Raw genomic sequence first — 21,284 nt, forward strand, 5'->3', positions numbered from 1 at the left:
ATGGAAATTGTAGATCTCGTCGTCCTCTACAAGAAAGGTCCTATGCAATTTTCCCGTACGACCAAGGGTTTAGGAGTTATTGAGGAGAAACGAAATTTTTTGTCAAAAGTTGGCTGATTCGACGGTGGAATGGTCGGATTTCGTCAGTGCCAATAAAATGCCATATAATCATACTTAACTCATTAAATATCGAAATTAGAAGAAAAGTGCACTATTTTTAATTATAGGAAATGCGTCTTTCGAAGATACATAAACTTTTGGGATTGACTGTATAGCCAATACATCCTTAAAGGAATATATGAATCCTTGTCTTTTAATAAATTAATACTTTTACAAGGAAGTGAATATTACGCTATTCCAGACAATAGTTCCCGATTATGCTGATGATATTATCTTTTAGAAAAAGAAAGTCGAAACGATTGTTACGCGAATAGGCTGGTTCCTCTTTATCCAGCGGCCACTGGTTTCACAATTTGCTTAAAAGCAATTGCGCGCATACGCAGGAAATACTTTATCAGAGCTGAGAGACCAGTCGCACCGAAAGCGCATTCCTTCGACTCGTAAAGCATGTTTCCGTGTACCGAGCTAATCGAGCTTAATGCAGCACAATTATTCGGACGACAATTACGACTTTCAAGCGTCTACTAAATTTCCAGGTTTCCGATAAACGTTCCTTTAATTAGCTACACACTCTCGATCGATAACGCTACGAAAGTAATTCACTTTCTTCAACCAAGAGAAAATGAAAATTATTTTAAGGCACATTTACCTTTTGGAGAATATATACACGTTACATGTATTACAAAATTAAAATATTAGACTTTCTCGAACGAGGAGTAAATGAGAATAGTTTTACGGCTGCTGTGCGAGAATGCGCAGGATTTTATTGATCGAGAATCTGACGCTAGAATTTCTACGATTGCTGGATTAACCCTTACGACGACGGCCTCGTTGCTAATTCCAGCATAAAATTTGAATATCTACCGAGTGGTTGCTCGACACCGCTTATATTACTCGCTCTAAGCAACGAGACGAGAAAAGAAATGATATCGCCTCTCTAATTTTAATTACGCTTTTCTAAGAATATAAAATTTTATTAACCAACATAAATGTTTCTGTTGCGCCTGACGACGAATTGTAAAATTAAATAGAAAACACATAGTAGATATCAAAGAAAGATAGAAAGGTTCGTCGAGAATGAGTATATCGAGAAAGCTATGCTTCAAATAAATAAATTATAACAGTATGTATCTATTAGATATGAAAATTAATTCATAGCCTTTTTCCCATAATCTTATTTAGTCGTGTTAATGAATTTGTTTGCATATCTAATATTTAGAAACACTGTTAAACGATAATACGACGTATCTATATGACATACAAATGAATTCATAGTATTCTGTTCATTGTAATTTTTCTTATGTCTATGAATTTATTAGTACTAATATTTAGGCGCGCCGTCGTCGAGGGTTGAGGACCCGTTAACGCTTGTTTAATCTCCCAGCTGGTTGACGTTTGTAGTACTCACCGGAATGATAGCGGCTCTCATTGCGCGTGAGTCTGCGATTGCCGCGTCTCGCGGCCGCCGAGTTCGAATTCCCGGTGTTTCCGGTGGAGCCGCCAGATCCCGGGGGACTCGCGATCCCTCCAGGTACTAGCCGGCCTCCTGCATGCAACACAACAACAACAACGCCACATAGACAAAGATAGGACGGCTACCAGGATCGACGACTGGGATCAACTACGTTTCGGTCATTTCTACCGGAAGAGGAATTACGTACATGCCCTTCTTAGCCATTAAAATTCATTTACAGACTGCGAATTATTCATAGAATAATTCATAGCTCGAAACTGACGGAATGTTTAATTAAAAAAAAAAACTTCTACTTTTCTGTCTCGAGGGAACGCTGTATCAAGTGAATCTTTTATGTCGTACGCTTGTACAAATAAGGAACTTTCACTTGTGAATAGAAAAGGGTTTTAGTTGGACAGACACATTTATTTTATTCTGAGAAAGTTCAAATTGTGACAAGCAGATTTTCTGTGAATGTTTCGCTGTACGTTTCAAACTTTCAATTATAAAACTCTTCTAATACCAATTTAGAGAATTAAGTCTAGATTCAGATTTCTCTTACTCTTTACAGATAATGATTTAGATTATCCACTTAACTTGTACTTTCATACATATTGAATGTACTTTTTGTGTAATTTTCATAAATCCAGTCTGTCATTTTAAACGTCTAATGTATGATACTTGAAATTTAGCTAGGAAGGGCAGAATACAAATCGCTCCACCTTACATCTCTATTAATCTGAGACGAATCGACGTTTGAAGATTAAATTACAAATTAGTATACTACCACAAGTCTCTCAGTCCATTTTCAAAATTGGTATATTTAGTGCAATCTGTTTTGTACGTAACAAAGACCAGAAGATTGAAAACCTGTGTTACTATCAAAAAGCACATAAGTTCTTAAATGTGACTTGTACTGAAAAGTGTGTCGAATAGACACATCCAGTTTTGATATTATACTACGAAAATACATTTAACTAAAATCAACTGGATTGGAGCTAAGTCGATTCGTCTCTATGTCTAGATTGGAAGTGGGGGTTTGAATCATTTGTACGGAGCTGGGTTTGGCCGTCGACGATCGGTCGTTCCACCTTCGGAAGCTGCGACGATTTCACTTTTATCGATTGTTCGCAGCTCTGCAGTGGCGCAGGGACCTCGGAAGAGGAGGTGGGCTGTGTGACGCGATTCAATCCACGTAACTCGAACACGACCCGGCAGCTTTTAAAAGACGCCCGGTATGCGGCGTCGAGCTAAACACCCGACTAACGTGTTTCACGCTTTTATTATCAACAGATTGCCGACGCGTAAACCTTGACTGATCATAAACCCTCCCGCGATTTAAACAACAGCTAATTACTTCCTATCTCGTTCACTGACATTATATATTTACTATATAGATTTATATAACAATAACATAATTTCTATTTATCAGTTCTTGTATAATGAACACTGATAATGACAAGGCAAACGTCTGTGCATTTTTCAGACTGGTTATTAGAAATGAATAAATTTAAAAAAAAAGTAAGCATAAAAGTGTCTCGTAAGCCATCTTTAAAACGTTATCACGAATTCCCGAAATTATTCATCTCGATAAGGATTCCCAGTATTTTCTTGGTGTAGCTCGAGCTGCGACGAACTCGAGGCCCAGAAGGTGGAACAACCGGTCCCGGCTATGTCGAATTACAAAGGTATATCATCTAAGGTGTTAAAGCATCTCTGCTCGAATCGGTACACACGAAGGATTACAAGCAAGCGAGCTACATCAAAAGAAAAACATGATGACCTCTTCAAGTCCTGTGTCCGTTCGTTATTCAGTATTGTTCGACATTTTAAAAAATGCATTTATTCATTTGGATGCAATTATGATTTTAAAAATCACTGATTTAAACGTCTTGATTAAATCAAATGATTGAATCCTAAACATTAACGACCTGAGTGCGATTCCAATCCTAAGATTCAGTATTGTTCGACTCTAGGGTTTAACGTTTGAACAAATGTATTTATCTTAAGAAGAACTGAAACGTTAGTAACGGTGCGTTCAAAATTTTAATGCACGAGAATCATTTTGTTATTCACAGATAAGACAGGATTTGTTCACTAAAATATCTGCAGTCAATTGATAAAACGTGATACAGTTCCATCATTCTCATTTCAATTCGTATCGCATTTTACCAGATGCTGGCAGATTTCCATACTAATTACATACGTTAGATCAGGTCTGGCAAATCTAGGTTTAAGCTGTTAAGGTACTTTGGGAGATCAGACGAACAAGGTTCTATCACGATATCTGCAGAGGACACGAAGAGGTTGACTCACACTACATACGTACGTAATCGCTACTAATGAGAATGATTTACTCGAATTAATTACGGATGAATCGTGAAACGTGAAATGATGATGGCTCGAGCTACGATGATCAAATCGAAATTATATAACGAAACAGTAAATGCAAATCGATTGAACGAATTCTTCGACGAACCACCAATTTTGTGTCTATACGTGCGTGATGAAGATCTAAACCGTGCATATAAATTTTGGAAAGAGATTCATATTTACAGATGTCGTTCGACTCACCAATCTGATTCATTAGCAATGAGAGATTTTCTATTTACAATAGCAATCTGACTTCCAGTAGAATAATTAACCCATTTGCATCGTACGCGTTTTGATGCAATGCTCCATACAATAATTAATAAAATAATGAATATACTATTTGATACGAGAACAACAATTGCTGTGTTGATCGTCACAGTACATTTAATGACTCGAATGGATTAAATTGTTCGTTCGCGAATCGGAGTTCCGATTTAAATCTCGTAGTAAATTAGCCGAAAAACGAAGGGGTTTGGTTGATTTAATCGAATCGGGGAAGGAAATTATTTTCTGCGAGCCGAGCTGGAATTCGCGAAAAAATTTCGCCAACGACTCGGCTTAGTCTGAAGTGCGAAGCCCGAGGGGTCCGTCCCGCCGCTTAATTAAGACGAGGACCAACGGCATCGCAATTATCCAACGAGTGCTCGACAGCCTGTCAGCTATTCACGAATCTCCCCGTCTGATGGTCGCGTTCCTTATACATTTTTTTTTTTATTCTAACCCGCGTACATAAAGACGACTCTTTGAAGGATCGGCCGATTCTTCTATCCTCTCCCCTCCGCACAATGCCGTTCTACCCTTCGCGAATTTATGTCAAAGGGTTTCACCCTACAACCTTGCGTTATAAAAAAAGAGAATGGTAAACAGAAACGTTGATTATTATTAAAGCCGAGACGCGAGGTTAATAATTCTTCAACCGGAAGTCAAATTCAACTCTTTCTATGACAAAACTCAGATTAGACGAGATACAAATTAGGATTGTAAAAAACACAAGGATGAAACACAACGAAACGATGAGAGACGGATAAGGAAGCTACGTAAAGAACAGTCAAAAATGCACACTGGTTCGGTGAACGATAACAACATCGGGTGTCTAATGAAAATATGTTGTTTCCTACCGAAACCATAAGTACTAACGGTATCTCTAGTGGCTAATTGCTGTTCGGCGATTAGTACAGTGGACCCTGCCGTCTGCCGTATCAGCCGCTAAGTTCTAAGTCTCTAAGCGTGTTACCAGGTAAAGAGTACAAACAGATATACACCGGTTCCATCAGATTGGCCCACCAGCTCTTCTCATTATTTTCTACCAAGCATTCAAGCATTTATACAAGTGATATATAAGATTATATTAAATCTATGTAGATTGTATTAAAAATATATCATTTTTAAATGAAAATGCATATTCGTAAACATTTTATTCAGCACAAAAATGCACAGCCCATACAAATGGGAGATTGAGCAGCTCTCAAACGATATTAAATATCCTGCTATTCTAATGGATTTTGAAGACACTGGTAGGACAAGCTAATGTAATCGTGCGATGGGTCGCGCTACCTGAATGATAGCGCTTCTCGTTGTGCGTGACACGGCGTTGCGTGCGTCGTGCACGTGGCTGCGGTCGGCCGCCGAGACCGACGCCCAGCCCGACGCCGACGCCGACGCCACTACCAACACCGCCACCACCACCGCTTCCATAACCCGTTCTCTCGACCCCTCCGATACCGAGGACGCCGACACCTCCTCCATCCTTTCCAGCCCCTGTGTGCCATACACGTGCATATGCAAAAAAGCCACCCTCCTCCAGACTCTTCTCGTTCCGATTCTCAAACGAGGGGAAACTCGCCGGCTCGTTTACCATCCCCTCGACCACCCCTTCGCGCGCAAACCCGGACAGTTACGTTTAAATACACCACTGCTCGAAATTATGAGACGGTTAAGCGACTTCATGTATCTTAGCTCGTTCTGAAGAAATATATTTGATACCTTATCGTGGATTACTAGACCTTGCATTCTGATTACTCATTATTTCAGGATTAATAGTATTTGGGATACGCACAGGACCAACTAGAATGCACACTAAACGCATGTAAATCATTCTAGTATTATTATAACAAATACCTGCATACACGTGCCGCATAATTTCATAATAAATTAATAGACCTATCGAGTGTATCTGTTTCGGTTTTGATCATGAAAATCCGTGGTATAGAAAATTTTCTCTTTTTAAAATTACCGAGACTCGAAGTTTACGGTTACGGTCACGGTTCGCTCGATTATGATTCGACGGTATCAGAATAGAGCTAACGCTCGCGCGTAGGTCACGCTCTATGGAATTTAATAACGTTCGAACGGACCGTGACAGTATCGTGACCACCGGTGTAAATCGTGTACCACATTTTTCCCTCTAATCGAATCACGCCTATCGACACCGATCTCGCCCCGATGCAATTAAAATAACTTTTAATCGGTCATTGTTATCGACCACGCGTTCCATGTTCTATCTGCGGTATCTCGAAATCAATGAGCAGATGCATGCATTTAATTTAGAGAAAAATGTATGCATTTAATTTAGATAAAATATAATGAATATAAAAAAAGCAGTGTGCATATTGCAACGATGAAAGGAATTTCTGTTTTCCTAATTGAGAGAGAGAGAGAGAGAGAGAGAGATACTGTAACGTTGCGTAAAAATCTGTAGTCTATCCCTGAACCTGTGACCCGGGCCTTATTGTCGGAAGGAATTCGAAAAGGACGACGAGAACGTTGTTGCAACCGATGAGGGAGCGAATACAATGGTGTGACACGATAATCGTTGGTTACACGTAATATGTCCCCAGAGAAGCTACCTTTTGTTCACGGTTACGTGTTCCTGGGATAGTCTCTGAATCAAGTGCGATGATAAATCGCTTCATTCCTACCCGTTTCCATACTCGCGTATTTTATACCCGATATTAACGTAAAATTTAATTTTAACTAATTCGATTCGGAATTATTTTTAAATTCCAATTGATCTACGTGTTAGCCCGAGCGTTAAACTGAGGTTTGCAGCGACTGGAGAATTATAATTGTAGAGAAAAAAAGAGACCCGAGGAAAATCGGTCGGAAAATTGTTTAGTACGTGACTCGAAACAACGTCTTGACTCGGAGAGCTCGAGCGTGCGCGACAATGGCAGATGTACGCGGCGTATAACGAGCGGATAACGCGGAAATAGCTCTTCCGTATGCAGGTACAGTTAAACAGTACGTACGTACGTACGTACGTACGTTGCTGCAGCGACCGATTGCAGCAGCGGTTCGAACGATCGCAGCTGCAGCCGAAGGCGCGACCGTGGCTGATGCTTGTTTAAACCTTCCTGGCAAAACGAATTCCTTAACCGACTTACATCACCGGTCTCAAATATTATTAATGAAATCGGAAGAGTATAATCATATGATGCAACGTTCCATGGAATAATTCGTAGAACAAAAAAGTTAAAATCATCAACTAATATAAATTACAAAAGGAATTACAATGAAACGCTGCATGAATCATCGTATCAAAGATTTTATGAACCACTGCATGAAATATTGCATTAAGCATTAGAAGAATCATGATAAGAATTGCTACACGAGATACTATATTCTAGTACTTGTGGCCGGCGATGGAAAAATGTTTGGCACGAGTGTGGAACGAGTCTGGGTGGGGCGGGCAAGGGGATATTGCGTAAGAAGAGAAAAACCAGTAGAAGGTGACGGATGGAAAACGGTGGCGAAGAATACGCGGCCGCGTCTCCGCGTTCCTCCCCTCTTATTCCCATTACCGATTGCATCTGCCTAGGCCAGGCCGGGCGCATTGTGCGATGCCCGTGTCTCTTGAGAATCGGAACGCGATTAATATTGCCAACGATCAACGCAGAATGAGAGACCGCGTTGCGTCTGGCGCAATAGACGCGAGATTATCACCGGGACGAGAAGCTTTTCGACCCGTAACAACATCTTCGACATTTTCAATTTCTTATCGTTCGAACTAGAGTTCGAAGTTTTTAATTATCTATTGTTTTACGTATGACATAAGTCAACGAGACCGAGAAACTGATATTCCTATAAGAAAGGCACTGAATTTCTTTCAATCTTTATTCGCAATAATTTTGTGTTAATGGCGTATAAAAATCGAGAGAGATTTTCAGAACGTTAAATCGAAGAGAAAAGCAGCAATTCGTCTCGCTGTTACTTTTCTCTTCTTTAACATTAACAGCCAGTTTGCACCTCTTTGAGAGAACGTCAAATGGATGTTCAAAGTACAGACAGTAACTCGTGTTTCATTGATGAATTACGCAGCAAAAAATCACGCTGCTACGACCAAACGAGTTGGTCATAAATACGGTAGACGATAAATCACCGATAATTGTTCACGGTAGAAAAAATCTAGGAGACTTCGTGGCAATGGAATTGAAAACAATCGGATTCTGCATCTGTTGTAGATACAACAGCTTCGAAAGCTTCTCGTCGATGCGATAAGAATGACAAACATGGGTGAGCATGATTCGATTCGCGAAAGAGAATTCCGACTCACCCAGCTGCTTCGAGGCATACTGCTGTAGCAGACGTGTCCGTTTCTTCTCGTAACCCTTCTGCGTAATGTCCCCTGAAACAATAAATTACAGTTCAATTAAATAAACGCAATTAAACATTAAATTGAGATCTTCTCGGTCGTACAACTTTCATAATGACCGGTACACGTAAAAACCGATCGAGGATGAAACGACGAAGGAATGACTAAATAAGAGGCGGCCAATTTCCCAATGCTCGTTCCACCGCGACCGAAAAAGGACTTTCGATACTCGGGGTAATTTCTTCGCGGCACGAAACTACCGTGGAATTTCGAGGACGATCGGTGAACGCGTCCGCAGCTGTTCTCGTTCGATCCGCGAAGAGACACCTGACTGAATGTCTCGACCTCGCCAAACGAGAGGCCCAATCGAATTCACCTTTAGAAAATCAATTCCCAAGATACGCAAATCGTCGAGACCTGCTCTAGAACCGCATTCTTCGATTCATTCCGTGACGCAATATTAAGCTATTTACATAGAATTTTCCTAGCTATCCACGTGGATCGATCTCTTCGTCATTATCACCAAGGTAAACCAATTTAAAGTATCATGTGAATTTATCGGTTTTGTTACAAAGCTTAGGAAAATGAATTTCGATTTGACGAGACAGGAACACATAAAATCAGTGAGTATCGTCTCATGCCAAACGCATAGAAAATGGCTTTCAATCAAATCAAGAAATATTATGATTCTATAGATGATACATTGCATTAATTAACGTATCAATCATGTCATGAAACGTTATATCAGTTCGTACATCAATTCTGGCAAGAATCATCATATGCAGCATTGTTTCCCAGCAACTAATTTCCCAATAAAGAACCGTGTTTCCCGTGAAATTTCGTTAAGAAAAGAATGGATTGTAAATTTCTGCGTCGCAATGAGCCCTGGTTACCCACGTGTCTCGCACTATGCGAAACGAGTCGAGTTGCCCGGCGTCACGCCTCGTAACTCGAGAAAATGCCTAGAATCGATCGGCTAACGGCCGAGACACGATTTTTCCAGGTGCGAGCACCGGCATAAAACGGAACTAGGCCATACAACATTATCAGTGAATAAATTTTTACCCCGAGGCCAGTCAACACGAAACTAGACAATTTTCCATATAATTACATATACAGTTAGCACAATTATGCATTCCTAACTAGAGAACTATCATATCACTCGTTTACATTTTTCGCCTCGTGCAACAGTAAATCGAAAATAGAATTGTCGAGGCTCACGCAGTTATGTAAATAACAGAAAGTTTCTGAACGGTAATTCTGCGCGATGTTATCGCACCTAACAAGAGAAATGGTTCAATTATCTCAAATTGAATCAATTGTCTTGGCAACGCGCTGGCGCCGAAATGTGTAAAGCATGATATATACGTACTTGAAGTAATCCTTTATAAGAAATTCTTATTAAGAGCGAAGTGTTTAAAAGGAACGAGGAAGTGGAGGGTTCGTTCGGAATGGTAGTGAAGCGTTTCAGGTGAGTTAGAACGTCGAGCGCGTATCTCCTCGGGCTATCTAACCGCTAGTTAAAATTATCGGAACGCGGATCGACTGGTCCTACGGGCAAAGTGCATATTGCGCGCGGACCTATAAACGCGAACACGTCGAAGGGAATTATTGCACGGTCGAGTTATGGTTAACGCGCAGTGAAAAGAATTTCTCCATTGGGGATGCGCGTCTATTAAACGGTAGCGATCCGTGAGACCCGCGACTAGGACAATCACATTTCCACCCTGCAGACTCTGTAAACAGTGTGAAAATAGCGAAGAAATAATGGAGTCTTTCTCAATAAGATTTAAATCAAAAGTGCAAGGAATACTCTGGGTATGCGTAATATGTTAATTATGCTACACTCTATTAACTTTCCAGTGCACAATAACAACTTTTCCTTCTTCGAATAAAAGAGCAATCAAACGTTGATAGACCGTCTGGGAGAGGCGACAATTAGTACGACGAACGTGCACCGATTCGAAATCAGGTTGAACCGGGGCAAAAACTGCAGTGAGACCAAACTGGGTGTCTCTTTTACGCAATTAACGCCGCGACGGGCAGACGAAACGCAGACAGCCGTGAATTCAAGACTAATCGTAAGCAGTGACGCAACGTTTGATCGATAGACCGCGGATCTTTATGCAAAATCATTTGTCGTAGTCGATTTACAAAGTCTGAATATTTTCAAGCACTGTACGTATTTTGCATACGTACGTACGTCCTGCAATTTTGCGGCGTTGAAATTTCTAATGAATGCATAAAAATCCGTCTTGCCATTTATACGAGCATGTAAATAAACGGAGAGAATTTGAAGAAATATCTTTGAAGCATTGCTCCTTACTGGGTCTTTTCCTCAAGGATGAGCACTTTCGCACGAGAAAGACTGGCTGGCCGGAAGCCTTTCTTAGCTGCGATTTTCGCCTGAGAGGTCTCCTCCTCAGCCCCGACCTCTGCCTCTTCAAGTGCTGCTGCCTGTGCACCGCGTGAGAGCTCTTCCTGCGTTCAAGATGACTGGGCTCGTCTTCCGTCTCGCTGTCGGTAGACGAGAGGCACCTGTAGTACGTAGACGAGTCCGTCCTCGCCTTCTCTTTCCCTTTCGACAAGAAGTTGAGGAATTGGCTGCTCGCGAAATAGTTCGAAGTCACCGGTCGCCATGTGGTTCTCCGCGCGAGGACGCCCTTCGTTCTTAACTCCTCGGAGAACAATTTATCCTCGTTGAAATCGCTGATCTTCGGTGGGCGACAAGCCGACGACGAGGACGACGTCGCAGAGAAAGAACCCAACGAGGACGAGTTCAACGCCTCTCGTCCGTCGTTGAAGTCACCGGAGAGCAACAATTTTAAATCGTCGAACTGGTCGTCGGACAGATTCGACGACCACTCGTCGATCCTCTCGATGACCGGGTTGTTCTCCGTCTCGGGGAAATACCTAATCTCCCGCCAGACGCGTCTCTGCCGTCTCGAGCGGCGTCGTTCCGGCGGTACGAACCACACGGGACTATTCGAACGAACTGGTTGTTGCTTCTTCGCCCTCTGGGACGTCCGTTTTCCACGGCGCCGGGTGCTCGATCGCCTCGAGGCGGTCGTGCGCTTGAAGTACCCCTCGGCGCTCACGCTCGGCGACGGTTTCGTTCGACGATTGAAGAAACCGTTCCTCGTACCCCTGAAGTCATTAGCCACGTCACGCGAATGCATCGAAACCCTCCGACGATAAAATTGACGAAATATCAGAATGCAATTATCCATTGACAAAAATACATTTCAAATCATCAAAGTAAAAAGATACACTCGTTTAATCTTGATCGTACAACGAATCGATGGTTCGATAAAATCATTAAATTGCGTGCTTCGCTTTTCGCAATTTCATCGTGAAAGGATACTAATTAACGAATGATAATAACCCTGAGCGAAAATCGGCGAGTTTGGCGATCCTTAGTGAGAAGCCGAAAGCAGACGATGTCTCCTTTCCAGCGGTGGTCTTCTCGGGTGCGGAGACGGTCCTGGCGACCGTAGGCTGAGGTTTCCTCTCCTTCAGGGCGCTGTCCAACGAATGGTGAATCGAGGATCCCGAGGGGAATGGCATCGGTACCGCGTCCCTCCATATCCTACCAAGACTGATGCTGACGCTGGGAGGTCCATCGATGGACGGTTCGTGCAGAACGTCCTGTTGATTCTTCTCCTGAATCGTCTCGGTCGAGGCTCTGAACGGTTTCGAAGGTAACACTGGAGAGCTATCAAGCTCGAGGATCTTCAAATCCTCGGCCACGTGATCGGCCTCGTTCTGCTTTTGATATTTGCAAACGTTGTTCTTCCCAACGACTGAAATTTGCAAATGTTCTTTCTGCTGTTTATTTTGCTTGTTATGCTGTTGTTCGCGATGTACCTCGTCCAGCTTCTCGCGGGAGGACGAACTGACACCCTGCAGCCATTCATCGTAGCTGATCGACTCGCGACTGAGGGTGTCATCCTGAAGCTTCTTCGGTTTCTGATCCTTTATTATATTCTGCTCCTTCTGTTTCTCGTTCAGATTTGACTCAGGCTGGACCGCGGTGGGTTCCAAGTTCTTCTGAAGCTTGTTACGTCGCTTACCCCGATCCAGGTAACTTTTTCTAATCGATATCCTTTTGAAGGACTCGCTGCGCTTGAAGGACGGCTCGTTACGGTCCTTCTTGCGGCCCACGAGCCTCCTCAGGTTCTCGAAGGACAGCGGCCTCATGAGTCCGGACTCTTCGAAACTCAAACGATCCTCCGTTTCATTTTCTACCCCGTCTCCGAGACTTCTTCTTCGAGTACCATCTCATGTGTACTCGGAAATATTTTACGTCTATCTCACGAAATGGAAAATGAAATCGTCTCTGCGTTTACATTTTATACCATTTCAATCCAGCTTTCTGCGCTCGGTTTGATTTCAGACGAGAGATCGTAGAGCATATGTAGAACAAATGAAATTCTCTCTCAGTTTACATTGGATCGTTTCAGCTTTTCTGCATTCGATTCGGTTATCTCGGAATGGAATATTTGATTCCTAGGGCTCGTTCCGGTCCTTTGAGCCGGCGCTAGAGGGAAAGAAACGAAGGTAAAGAGGTTCTGGTTCTCCGTTCGTCCCTCTCCTTCGTCCGCATCGTCGTTCCTCTTCGAACGGCGAACGTGCACGCTTGCGCGTTTCTGCGATGTTAAGGTGCAACTCCGAGGTCTTCCAGTCGCGAATCACCGTGGCTTTCCTTTTTCGTTCTCCACCGGCGTTCCTGCTTCCTCCCGTTTTCCCCTCTTGGCCGGCAAAAACCGAACGATTCGGCGCGGCGCACGGAAAGTAACCGAGGAGATTTAATTCCGAATCGCACGCGGAACCATCTCGCGCGTTCTGCCTCGAGGAAACTATGCTTCGATAGCGGTAACCGCGCGATTAATATCGCGGATCAAACAGGAACTACGCGCAACGCTTGCTGCGAGTTATTCGAACGAGTTCCGAAGAAGTTTCGTCGCTTCCACGACGAGACCGCCGATAATATGGTTCTCCGAAACCGCCTGAAAAGATGCTCGCCGATACTTTCTCCGCCCTCGTCCGATTACGACACTGATTTCACCCTCTCCACGGCTCTCCATGTATTTATTATCTCCTGCTGAGAAACTTTAATCACGAATTCTCACTTCGAGCCACGCTCGCTCGACTGTATTTCCCATAAAGGCTTCTTTCACTGTACTCGATAGAACCGCAAACTGTATCCCAGCGTGAACACGTTTAAATCACCAAAGTGTGCACAGCGACGAATAGGTGGATCGTCAATTTCAGCTGGCTGATCATATCGCGAATTTCGTAGTAAGCCATATCGCGGCCACGCATCGGCTTCGAACCCACGCTCGACCGACCGCTAACTTTTTTCGTCATGAGAAAACCGAGCACGGTGTTTACTCGCGACTCTTCTTCTTCTCGAATTTGATCGCGTTCACAGTCCAACCTGATACGATATACCTTTACAAATAAATTACGCAACGATTTCGATACGATACGCCAACGCGTGAGATTTCGATCGAAACTCTTTTTACCAATGTCTAAGAAATTCAATCAAAGAAATAGCATTTAAAATATGCATGAGAATGCCTTCCGCGTTGAAAATATTTAAAGCTGAATGCATATTTGAACGTTCAAGCGATAAAAGAAATATCTATCTGAAATAAATTCTTTTAACTGATATCATAAACGATTTATTTTACGATCGATCAATCGAAATGTGCAAAACATTCTCAAATGTAATTATTTGCTATGCTCTTCAAAACGAGTAACTGGCGTAGGCCCTACGAAGTCACAGAAAGTTACAATCGGTAATCTCATCGCCCACGAGCTAGCTATTTCACAAGTTTCCCTTTTCTCCGGACTCTTTTTTACGACACACTCGGCCGTGATAGAACGGAATTCATTCCAATTTAAGAGCCTCGATCGCGTTCGAGTCATAAAGAGATCCCCGTATTATTCACGATTTTACTGTTTTCGATGTAAACACCGCGGCTCATAGAATTATATAAAAAGAAGGAGGTACGCAAGAGAAGTGTTACAATTGTGAAGTAACGCGATTATGGTAATACAGTAACGAGGGAATAAGTGCGAGCGTAACAGTGATAGTAACAGCCAAATACCAGACAGGATTGGAATGAAAACAGTGGTAGAAAAAAAGTGGAGCAGGAATAGTAGCGGCACTGGTAGTAGAAGCAGGGAGTAGTAGCGCGGCAGTAAGCAGGAAAACGAGAGAAGCTCAGCGGTCGGTTTCTGCGTACTCAGGGCGTCGCGACGCGGGTCCACTCTTGTTCGCGGAGGGTAGAAGAGAAGAAGCACCACACGACGTGGTCCCCTCGTCGTCGGCGAGGAGAGAAAAACTCTCGGGCAGTGCGCGTAGTCGAACTCGCGTCGAATCACTGGCATTTCGCGAGCTCTCGACGCTGCTGCGCTGCACCTCTCCCTGACTCACGGGCAGAACCACCGCGGACCCGGAATGAGAGAGAGGGAGACAGGATCGACGAGAGAAGGAGAGAGAGTGAGGTGGCCTCTGGGAAGCAGAGAGCGGGCCCCGTGAATAAAAGTTACCAGAGAGAGAGAAAGGGAGAGAATCGAGAGGGGTAAGGAAGGTGGTAGTGGTGGTATGCCGTCCGTCCACTCTCGCCTGCACACAACTCTCGGATCTCTTCGCAGCATCCCACTCCCCTCTGATAGATACACTTGCTACGTATAATATAGTGGATTAAATCTGTTAAACCGAGTGGTTTCTTATCATTTTTCCATTATCGACACCCTAAAACGTATTCGGCATTCACGATTCACGACCTATGCATTCGTACAAATAGCTCTGCCTTTCCCGAATTATCTTACGTTCAATAATAGATGCGATCGAACGATTCCACAGAACGCCGAAGGAAAGTCGCTGTTGCAATTGTTTCAAGAGATCGATCAACGTTACACCAATGACCACGATATAAGTTTAACGTACATTTTACAAGCAACACACCGTATCCGTTCGGACAACAGTACCTTCCCTATCCTTCTCCCTTCGTTTCCATCTCCTTCTCTCTTAATCTCCGCTGTGTTCTCCAGACCTCTCTCCGCTTCGCCCCCCCGCGGGCAAGACAATCTTTCTCTTTTTCTCCCCGCTGCCCCTTTCTGTCCCTTTCGAGTTAAGTACGCTCGCCTCGCGTGTTCTCCAATACTCCATCGGCTTTTCTTTCTCATTTTCATGCTCAACGCCGATATCTCGCCGTCTCTCCACCCATGCCCGCGCGTTTTCTTAAGGCGGAGGACTCGCGAAGATCGCGAATCGGATAGAGAATCCTTTAGCGATGCGAATGATGCCCTCGCGAGCGGTATCTTCGCATTCTTTTTTAACCGGAGCATGTAGGTAAGAGTCGTGCTCGGACAAACCAAGGAATTGCGAGAACCATTTGATGCAAGCTGCATTTTCTACTTTTATACCTTGCAACGAAACAATTGCAAATTATAGACATGAATTAAATGATTCCATGTTTCGCTGATATGTTTAATATAATAATTGATTCTAGTGTATAGAAATCAATAAAAAGTACCATTTGAAAGAAACTTTGTGTGCATTCATCACGAGACAGTATTCACTAATTTTATATGTCCCCGTATTTTATCAAATGAAAATTCATCTTCCAAAGCTGTATAATAACTGATAACCAGAGGATAACAATGGCCAGAAGTATACATGTACACGTATATGCTAATAGCGTAAACGGGAAGCATTAAGTATAATTGCTCTATTTACCCTCCCTTGATCTGATTCCTAGTTTCGCACAGGAACATGCCGATGCATTAAGGTTGCAATTACCTGCTCTTGTGAAACACTTTGGTATTAATAACTACCCAAGGCATATCCGTGAACTTTCCCATTGTCAACACTTGCTACCTACATCAAGCATTTCTTTTATTAAATCTTGATTAAACTAGTCAATCAATACAGCCACAAAATTATTAATTGATATTACATTATTGTAAATCCTCTGTAGTATGAATTATGAAACATTGTATCAAATGTGTGATGAAGTATTTTATTCATTTCTATTACACTGTACAAACAAATGAATGAGGAAATGGGAAGAAAAATATGAATTAAACAACTAATAATTTGGAAATTGCTTTTGGACACGAGGAACATTCGAAGTTGATGCGTATTATTCAATGCCCTGGCAAGGCAGGTGAGAAAGTACTTATCATAGAGCCGAGGCAGAACGTCAGCCATGATCATTACGTTCTTATGCGGAGATCGTTTCAGAGTAAGGAGCCCGTTGTTCACCGTCGTATTTCAAGTACATCTACCGTCGTCGTAAACCCTGCACTTTACCAGACTTATTTACGAGTACCTTGAACCCTCGCGAAAAATAATTGAATGGAAACGAAATATGAAATTATCCAGGTTTTTACCGTAGGCGCATCCTCTTACGCTCCGACGAAAATTAATCCTTTCGCCGTTAACAGAATTTATGTTCCGTGTAATAAAATTATTTGTTCCACAATAAAGTTATAACGTCGTGTATTTTATATTGCGAGGCTCAATGGCAAAAGGGTTGGAGAGCAAAAGAAAAGTGGCCTAGGGTTCTGAGTTCAATTTTCGATTGAATTCGAAACTGTGAGGGAACGTGCAGCATCGATGTTCGTTTCACGACGGGTAAAAATGTTTTAAATTGACACGGTGATGGCCAGTGCTCTTCGACCTCCCACTCCCCTAACTACCATAGTATCCGAGAGCATCGGCTCGCCGTACTTTCCACGAATACAACTCGGAACGCCCACGCGAGATCCTCCGATGCAAGTAGCACGGATCCAGCGAAATCGACGAGGAAAGCAAGGATATCCTTAAATAAAACTTTGTCGCGACTCGGACGGAGTCAGATTTAATCCTAGTCTCGGAGAGGCGTGGCCAGGAAAAAAGAGTTTCTGGAATTCGCGACCGTCTCGAAACGCGACGAACGTTTCAGAAAACTCAGAGAGAATTAATCCTCTCTTTAAACAGTCAAACTGTTTCTCACTTTCTTTTCATTTCTAAAAAAAGCACATAGCAAAATTATTAAACATTCTAAAATATTCTACGATTACTGAAGAATTTCTTAAAAACGAGAACCTAAAGACGACTCAGTACGCAGACGACTTTAGTACGAATAACAATAAATTAGAATAAGATTTGATAGAAAACATCGACGATAATAAATCTTAATCGATGACATAAGCTGACAAAACACACTCGACTAAATTACGTCGTTACCTTATCGGAGAGGCAACTACCGCGTTGAGCTTATCAGCGAGATAAAAGCCCCTCTAATATCGCGTCAGAAATCAATTTTTCGGAATATTATTCTTTGTTATCTGACGGGAATTAATTTGAACTACGGAAGATAACAGATATGAAGCGTAGAGACTTAAGTTTCTGTAGCATCAACACTCTCGCTCAATTCATCGTATACTGTTGTCACAAGTATTGTAATAAAAATGTGAAGCAACGTTCCATGTAATGGTTGATACAATAATTGATTTCGTGCTGCATAGAATGAATACATAATACAATGCTTGAGACAATAATAGCCAATACTCTGCATACCAAATTTAAAGGATCCGGCCATCAAAAGCGAAGTACGATTCACAAAGAGTGCGACGAAACGAATAAGAGAAGCAGACAAAGTAACATTGGTTCGGAATCGATAACCGATAAGTCGAATCCTTTGAGTAGATCGATAGAGGCGAGACGCGTAGCTTTCTATCGTGCATCGGTATCGCAGATGCGGAGGAGGAACATAGCTAATAGCCGATAAGCGTGTGGTCTCGAGGCGCGTATGCAACGCGGTGCAACGTGCAACTCAAGGCGACTCGAGGACGTTTACCCACGAAACCGGCGACCTTGATCTTACAAACGGTCCACGAACGAAGCTGCGACAGCAGCTGGATGCATTCCATCCAGAGTGCAACCGCACCTGCGCTACCTAAACCGAGAGTGCAACCGCGAGATACGAGCCTGATAACCAGATCACAATCCAAATTACTTCTTTTGTCTAAAACATTCTTTGTACTCTTGTTCACAAGTATAGTACAAAATTGAATACAAAGAGTAATCCATTAAAATATATAAAATTCTGTGTATACGTCACAATACTTGAATGATAAAAGACTTATTTTATTTCTTATAAAAATCTCAATCTCGTGATAAGGAAAAGAAATAAATGTTTCTTATTCTTACTCCTGTTCATTACAGATTCGATCACTCATTGCTTACGATCTTCAGCACTTTTTTAAATTCGATGGTAGTAAACGTTAGTACATAGTCCAAGTCACGATAGCTTTATCATTAACTGTCTAACGTATAATTACATAGTTTACTGATAAGAATGACACGCAAAACGGCTACTCGGTTTTAGACACAAGAAACAACCGGAAGAGTAGTCATGATTACGTAACAAGTTGTCATCAATCTAAACGTAACGTTACGATCCAGAAATACTTATTCATCGTTCTATAAATGCAATCTAATCTCTTGGGCCTTGGCAGTTAAGAAACAAGGTATTATCTCCAGTCAGCTGAAGTTAAACAAAAGCTTATCATCCTTTGTTCAATAGGAATTACGAAAGGTCGATTATCCGAAAAAATGTTTACACAACTTCAAACGAAGATGTGTGTGTTATAGGCGTTGACCGGAAGTGCACTGACCTCGGAAACGTGAATAGAGGTCGGGGAAATCGGGTGCGAAGTGCGAAGTCAGGTTGAACGGGAACATAAATCGTCGTAACGACAACGCAAACGAGTATAGTGACGTAAGCGGAAGGGTGCCGGTGCACCTTGTCGCATCAATGAATTCATGACGATTATCTGTCGACTAGTCGCGATCAAATCAATCTTAAATCGCGCGTCCACTTGTATCGTTACCACGAGTTATAACTCATATCCAAATACGTATTGTCCAAGTTAGAGATCATCAGAAAGTACTTAATACAAGTGATGATCCAATGCAATGGTACTTCAAGTGGAAGGATGGAAACGAGTTTGAAAAAAAGCTGAGATCGACCTCGACTTATCAACGGCTCGCTTCCTTGCACGCGCGTATCGATTCTAATTCGGTGTTCGGTTACACCGACGTCCGACCAACCGCGAACAAGTAACTACGCTCCTCTACGAGCAATTAACTCGGACCAACGGAGTCGATAATCAAAGTTAATCCGAACTGTGCAAGATGCTCCAGTTACGAGATACGGGACACCCTTTGCGAACATGTTGCTTCGGTTTAAAACAAGATTTCAGGTCCACTTTTGATTTTCCAAGCACCTAAGACCGCAATGACCCGATCCCAGAGTTCAACGTCCCCTGGTTCAAGATCAAGCCAGATTTAGTGCATGACCTAATATCGAAAACCTTTATACTATAAAACCTAGCTAATATGTGTACTATAGGAAATGTTCAGAGTTTATCTATACATCATCGGGAGATAATTATTATCAAACCACGTGGGCTATTAATAGAATCGAACTTTCAAATGGAACAGCTAAGTTATAAGAGGAGGATTATAGGTCACCGAACTCACGGATCAAAGGATTCTCAGATGCTTTCATAACTTAGTAATACAGCTTCTACCTGTTTTGGCCTGTTTGGTGAATCATCGGGATTCCTGTACAATTTTCACCTACAGAAAGAAACGTTGACTATCGAGGCATTGAGCAAGCATGAACGTAGCCATGAGACCATGGAAATTGCACAGATAATGGTTCACCTCTGACTGCGTTAATAAGACGGTAATTAGGAAATTGTTAGTTAAGATCATCGCTTTCTATTCGTTTTTTTCTAACATTGTTACTTGAAAAACGTCGCACTCTTTATGAATCACAATAAAACATGGTATCCTGAACCTAATTTAATTTCTCCATAAATGCATCAACTCTGCAGTCGATATTCTAACACTTAAAAAGTCAGTATTTGAGCAGATGGAGAATAGAACTCTGCTTGGACGGTAGTTTTCGAACGAATAGCGTAAGAGCCGGTTCGGTAAACAATCGGTGAAATAACGAGTTCGTATTGGACGGCTGGGTTAACTCTAGAAGATCTACCTTTATTTGCTTACGGTAGCCTATTTCCTATTGATAAAATTTCTAAAAATTTCTAGATACTTATAGAACGAGGCTCTTTTTAAAACGTTCCATCTAAATATCTGAATATATGTATTCTCTGTTACAAGGAACCGAATGCACAACGTTGATTCGAATATACATTTTTGTCCAATGAATAATTCTAGTTAAACCGGTTTACGTATTCGATTATTCAGTGGGTGAAAAAGCAATTAGCCGGAAGTGATGAGGAACGTGCATCATCGGGCGAAGCTAGCAGGTGCCGACGCGAACTATCTTTAATCATTCGTTCTCGAGTCGTATCCTAGAGTAAATGAGCCGGCATCGCTTCGTTACATCATACCGATTATATTAACGCCGTCGATTACAAGCTCGATTAATTTCGCCGGCATGAATCGAGGCGTGAGTCGAATCAACAGCCCCGACGAGGAGGGGCGTCGACGGTTTAGAAAAAACGTGCTGCATGATTTTACTGACAAAGAAGTTTTACGATTACGTCAACCTGTTAATTGACGTCTGTTCTCAAACTAGAACGATGTTCTAATAATCTGTGAGACAAGAATGGACCGAGACTGAGAGTATGGATCACTTCAATTTATTCCAAGAAACCCTTTAGGTCTCGATGGAAGTCAATGCCTCCTAATGTTTATAATTACTGCAG

The 21,284-nt window shown here is 42.3% G+C and overlaps 1 protein-coding gene across 14 annotated transcripts in view; it reads right to left on the bottom strand.

The window, feature by feature from the left end:
- Positions 1–21,284, bottom strand: part of DIP2 (disco-interacting protein 2) — a 37,549-nt gene that overhangs the window by 12,610 nt on the left and 3,655 nt on the right. For 5 of the 14 annotated variants that reach the window (XM_026811126.1, XM_018019614.2, XM_026811125.1 and 2 more), the window contains exons 1-5: positions 11,923–14,935; positions 10,864–11,684; positions 8,499–8,570; positions 5,501–5,704; positions 1,529–1,666 (exon numbers count right to left, since the gene is read on the bottom strand). In XM_026811126.1, the coding sequence (XP_026666927.1) occupies positions 1,529–1,666; positions 5,501–5,704; positions 8,499–8,570; positions 10,864–11,684; positions 11,923–12,737 (2,050 nt within the window). In that variant the 5' untranslated portion in view covers positions 12,738–14,935. Of the gene's footprint in view, positions 1–1,528; positions 1,667–5,500; positions 5,705–8,498; positions 8,571–10,863; positions 11,685–11,922; positions 14,936–21,284 lie in introns of those variants that run through there. The other 9 variants (XM_026811130.1, XM_026811129.1, XM_026811124.1 and 6 more) reach the window with 8 other exon arrangements.

The sequence above is a fragment of the Ceratina calcarata genome, unplaced genomic scaffold (assembly GCF_001652005.2).
Source record: "Ceratina calcarata isolate Rehan_Ccalc_2016 unplaced genomic scaffold, ASM165200v1 scaffold191.2, whole genome shotgun sequence".
Taxonomy (NCBI): Eukaryota; Metazoa; Arthropoda; class Insecta; order Hymenoptera; family Apidae; genus Ceratina; species Ceratina calcarata.